General features: G+C 71.8%; 1 protein-coding gene across 1 annotated transcript in view; it reads right to left on the bottom strand.

Moving 5' to 3' along the window:
• The window catches only part of LOC120504832 (integrin alpha-5-like), a gene marked incomplete at its 3' end in the record, with an annotated part of 11007 nt that overhangs the window by 5392 nt on the left and 349 nt on the right, over positions 1 to 5266 (bottom strand). Inside the window, 10 exon segments of the mRNA XM_039714698.1 lie at positions 43 to 297; positions 368 to 474; positions 572 to 616; positions 1447 to 1572; positions 1785 to 1869; positions 1872 to 1888; positions 2053 to 2179; positions 2554 to 2681; positions 3001 to 3128; positions 4071 to 4257. Coding sequence (XP_039570632.1) covers positions 43 to 297; positions 368 to 474; positions 572 to 616; positions 1447 to 1572; positions 1785 to 1869; positions 1872 to 1888; positions 2053 to 2179; positions 2554 to 2681; positions 3001 to 3128; positions 4071 to 4257 — 1205 coding nt within the window.

Raw genomic sequence — 5266 nt, 5'->3', positions numbered from 1 at the left:
CCCGGTGCCCCCTCGGTCCCGGTGCCCCTCCGGTCCCGGTGCCCCCCCGGTCCCGGTCCCGGTGCCGGTACCGTTGTATCCGTCGCGGTCCAGGTCCCCCAGCGCGGCGATGGCGCTGCCGAAGCGGCCGAACTCGTGCTGGCCGGTGAGGGGGGCGGGGGGCGCGGGCAGCCCCCCCCCCCGGTGCAGGTACACGTACACCCGGCCCAGCTCCCGCGCCCCCCCCACGCCGCTGCGCGCCATGAACAGCGGGGCGCCCACCAGCAGGGCCGTGAGCCTGGGGGGCACAAAATGGGTCTGGGGGTCACTGAGTGTGACCGGGGGACACCGGGGGGACCCCGAGGGGACACTGAGCCGGGGGGGGGGCACGGGCAGCGCGACCCCCCCAGTGCCCCCCGTGTCCCCCCCGTGTCCCCCGTGTCCCCCTTACGTAGCCGTAGGTCAGGTTGCCCTTGGGGACACCGGCCACGAAGTCTGTGGGGACAAAGGGACAGAAGGACAAAGGGACACGCTCAGGTGTGGCCGTGTCACCCTCGCGTGTCGCCCTCGCGTGTCACCCGCTGTCACCCACCTTGCGTGGTGTCACCGCTGAACTCCCCGACTGTCACCGAGTAGCCTGGGGGGGGAGAGACAGAGTGTCACCCGTGTGCCACCTGTGTGTCATCTGTGTGTCACCTGTGTCACTGTGTGTCACTGTGTGCCATCTGTGTGTCACCTGTGTGCTGCCTGTGTCACCTGTGTGCTGCCTGTGTGTCACCTGTGTGCTGCCTGTGTCGCCTGTGTGCCATCTGTGTGTCACCTGTGTGTCACCTGTGTCACCTGTGTGTCACTGTGTGCCATCTGTGTGTCACCCGTGTGCTGCCTGTGTGTCACCTGTGTGCCACCTGTGTCACCTGTGTGTCACTGTGTGCCATCTGTGTGTCACCCGTGTGCTGCCTGTGTGTCACTGTGTGCCGCCTGTGTGCCATCTGTGTGTCACCCTGGTGCCACTGCCCGTGTCACCCATGTCCCCCAGGTGTCCCCGTGTCCCTGTCCCCGTGTCCCGTGTCACCCATGTCCCTGTCCCCAGGTGTCCCATGTCACCCATGTAGCTGTCCCCGTGTCCCATGTCCCCGTGTCCCTGTCCCCATGTCACCCATGTCCCCATGTCGCCCATGTCGCTGTCCCCATGTCCCTGTCCCCATGTCACCCATGTAGCTGTCCCCGTGTCACCCATGTCCCCGTGTCCCTGTCCCCGTGTGTCCCCATGTCCCATGTCACCCATGTCCCTGTCCCCATGTCACCCATGTCCCCGTGTCCCTGTCCCCATGTCACCCATGTAGCTGTCCCCGTGTCACCCATGTCCCCGTGTCCCTGTCCCCGTGTCACCCATGTCACCCATGTCCCTGTCCCCATGTCACCCATGTCACCCATGTCACTGTCCCCATGTCCCTGTCCCCGTGTCACCCATGTAGCTGTCGTCGTGGCTGGGCTCCGCCTGCCGCGTCTGGAGCTGTCCCGGCACCTCCTGGATCAGGTACTCGGGGAAGTTCCCGGCCGCGATCTGCTCCTGGGTGGCCGACATCACCTGCCCTGGGGACAGGGGACACCTCAGCACCCCGGGGACACCCTGGGGACACCCCTGGGGACACCCTGGGGACAGGGACACCTCCCTGGGGACACCTCAGCACCCCGGGGACACCCCTGGGGACACCCTGGGGACACCTCAGCACCCCGGGGACAGGGAGAGGGAGATCAGGCAGGGACAGGGACAGGGGACAGGCCCGGGCGGGTGGGGGTCTCACCTTGCCAGAAGTAGCTGCCGGGCCCCCCCAGGAGCACCCGGCCGGTCTGCGGAGACAGCGGGGACCCCTGAGCCGGGCTGCGCCCCCGGCCCGGGACCCCCAAACTCCCGGGACCCCCAAAAACCCAACCCCTGAGCCGGGCTGCACCCCCGGCCCGGGACCCCCATTGGGGTCCCACCGGAGCGGCAGGGATTTTGGGGGGTGCCAGGGGGTTTTTGAGCAGGTTTCTGGGGTTTTTTGGGGGGGTTTAGGGTTTTTGGGGTCCCACCTGAGCGGCAGGGCGCGTACTCCACGAACTTGGAGAAGTTGCCCAGGGACAGGAAGCAGGAGCCCACCGGCTCCCGCGCCCCCCCCTCCTCCTTGGGGGGGCTCCAGCTGTACAGGGGGGCGCAGGCCTGGGGGGCGCGGGGGGGGCACCGCTGGTCACCCCACGGTGTGTGCCCGGTGTGCCCAATGTCCCCTCGGTGTCCCCATGTCCCCAGTGTCCCCAGTGTCCCCTCAGTGTCCCATGTCCCCCCATACCCGGGTTGATCATTAACGGGAGCCAAGGCCAGCGGGGGGAGGGGACAGGGACAGGGGACGGTGACACGGTGACACCCAGCTGTCCTGGGGGGGTCCTGGGGGGCGCTGGGTGTCACCGCTGTGCCCTGTCCCCTGGCGGGGGTCCCCATGCCTGTCCCCACAGACCTGGGGGGGGGGCGGTCCCCATCTTTGTCCCCATTCCTGTCCCCCGCCCATGGCCCCGTTCCTGGGGATTTGTTCCCCGTACCAGGATGGAGCCGTTGTGGGCCCTCACGGTGGCCCCGAACCACTGCAGGGATTTGAACTCCACGGGCTCGGCGCCCTCGCTGCTGGGTCTGTCCCCATTCCTGGGGATTTGTCCCTGTCCCTGTCCCCCTTCCTGGGGGGTTTGTCCCTGTCCCTGTCGCCATTCCTGGGGGTCTGTCCCCGTTCCTGGGGGGTTTGTCCCTGTCCTTGTCCCTCTCCCTGTCCCTGGGGGTTTGTCCCTGTCCCTGTCCCCATTCCTGGGGGGGATTTTGTCCCCACCCATCTCTGTCCCCATTCCTGGGGGTCCTGTCCCCCCCACGTGTGCCCATTCCAGGTGTGTCCCCTTCCCCCTGTCCCCCCTGTCCCCCCCGTGTCCCCGGTGTCCCCCCGTGTCCCCCCGTGTCCCCGGTGTCCCCCCTGTCCCCCCGTGTCCCCGGTGTCCCCTCACCGATGTGGTCGAAGTCGATGGGGGCGCAGCCGCCCGCGGGGGGCCAGGGGCAGTGGAACACGGCCCCCCCCTGGGTGACATTGGGCTGGCTCGTGTTGGCCTTGGGGGCCCCCACCAGGATGCTGACACTGCGGGGACAGGGGGGCTCAGGGGGGGAGTGACCCCACGGGGACCCCCCCGAGTGCTCCCCGAGCCCCTCCCGGCCCGAGGGGAGGGGGGGACACGGCCGGGGGGGCCCCGATGTTCGGGTCCCCCCCGATGTTCGGGTCCCCCCGAGCCCCCCCCGAGCCCCCCGGGGCAGCTCCCGGCTCCGGTTACAGGAAACGCTCCGGGCCCGGGGCAGCGGGGCCCCGGGACCCCCGGCGGGGCCGGCGCGGGGGGAACACGGGGGGACACCGGGGGGACACCGGGGGGACACCGGGGACCGGGGCTCGGCCCGCTCGGGACCCCCGCGCCGGACCCTCCCGGTTCCCGTTCCCCGGCCCCGCTTCCTGCTCCCCATTCCCGCTTCCCGTCCCGGTGCCGATTCCCCGCCCGCTGCCCTGTTCCCGTTCCCGCTGCCCGGGCCCGGTCCCCGGGACCGCTCCGCTCCCCGGCTCCGGCTCCCTCTCCCCCGTCCCGCTCCCGGTTCTCACTTCCCGTTCCCGTTCCCGCCGCCCCCGCCCGCTCCCGTTCCCGTTGGCCCTTCCCCTTCCCGGTCCCGCTGTCCCGTTCCCGTTATCCCGCTCCCGGTCCGTCCCTCCTGGCCCCGCCCCGCCCCGCGGCCGCTCCCCGTCCCACCGGGCCGCTCCCGCTCCCGGGCGGCCGCTCCCGCTCCCGGTGCCCGCTCCCCGTCCCGCTCCCGGTCCCGGCACCGCTGCCCGCCGTCCCTCGCTCCCTCCGGTCCCGTCCCGCCGCCTCCCGGCTCCGGGGCCGCTCCGGGGCCGCTCCCGGGGCCGCTCCCGCCCCGTCCCGTCCCCGCTCCCCGTGGGCGGTCCCGGTTCCCGGCGCGGCTGGCGGTGCCGCTCCCGGCCCGGCTCCCGCTCGGCTCCCGCTCGGTTCCCGCTCGGTTCCCGCTCGGTTCCCGGTACCTGCGGGGCTCGGGCAGGTAAAAGTCCAGCGCGAAGCCGAAGAAGGAGCCGGGGGCCCCGCGGAACACCACGGGCCGCGACGCCTCCAGGTTGAAGGCGGCCACCGGCGGGAGCAGCAGCGGCAGCAGCAGGGGGCCATGGCGGTCGGGGCTGCCCGGGCTCGGCGCTGCTCCCGCTCCCGAGTCCCCTCGGAAAGTGCCCGGGGGGGGCCCGGGGCCGCCCCGCCCCGCCGTGACTCACCGGGGAGGAGCCAGAGCCCCGCCGGGCACCGGCACCGGCACCGGCACCGGGGAGCCCGGGGGGAGCGGGGCACGCCGGGGACACGGGGACAGCAGGGACGGGGACACCCCGCGGGGAGCGGGACAGAAGGGACAGGGACACCCCGGGGACAGCGGGACAACCCGGGGACAGCGGGACAGAAGGGACAGGGACACCCCGGGGACACCGGGACACCCCGGGGACACCGGGATAGAAAGGACAGGGACACCCCAGGGACACCGGGACACCCCGGGGACACCGGGATAGAAAGGACAGGGACACCCCAGGGACACCGGGACAGCCCGGGGACACCAGGACAGAAGGGAATGGGACACTCGAGGGACACCGGGACACTCCAAGGACACCGGGACACCCTGGGACAGAGCAGGGCCATGGGGACATCAGGGATGGGGACACCTGAAGGACACCCCAGGGACATCAGGGACACCCTGAGGGCAACGGGACAGCGGGGACGGGGACACCCGAAAGGCACTGGGACACCTTGGGACAGCGGGACTGAGGGACGGGGACACCGGGACAGAGGGACGTGAGGGACAGGGACACCGGGGTACGGGGACACCGGGGTACTGGGACATTTGGGGACACCAGCACACAGGACACCGTGTGGGGACACGAGCGGGACAGGCACAGGGGACATGGGGGGGGACACGGGGGACAGGAGCGGGCCAGGCCAGGGGGTGGCAGGGCCGGGGACACCGCGGGAGGAAGGGGACACGGCGGGGGACACGGGGCTAGGAAAGGGACACGAGGGAGGAGGGGGACACGAGGGAGGAAGGGGACACGGCCGGAGGAAGGGGACACCGCGGGGGACACGGGGGGGGCCGGATCCCGGCGCCGCTTCCTGGAAGGGAAGAGCGGAAACGGGGCCGGGGCTGGAGCCGTTCCCACGGAGGGGTGGGGGGGACGGGGGGGGGACA

The sequence above is a fragment of the Passer montanus genome, unplaced genomic scaffold (genome assembly GCF_014805655.1).
Source record: "Passer montanus isolate IOZ18808 unplaced genomic scaffold, ASM1480565v1 scaffold303, whole genome shotgun sequence".
In the NCBI taxonomy this organism is placed as follows: domain Eukaryota; kingdom Metazoa; phylum Chordata; class Aves; order Passeriformes; family Passeridae; genus Passer; species Passer montanus.
This window is presented reverse-complemented; position numbering and strand designations above follow the sequence as displayed.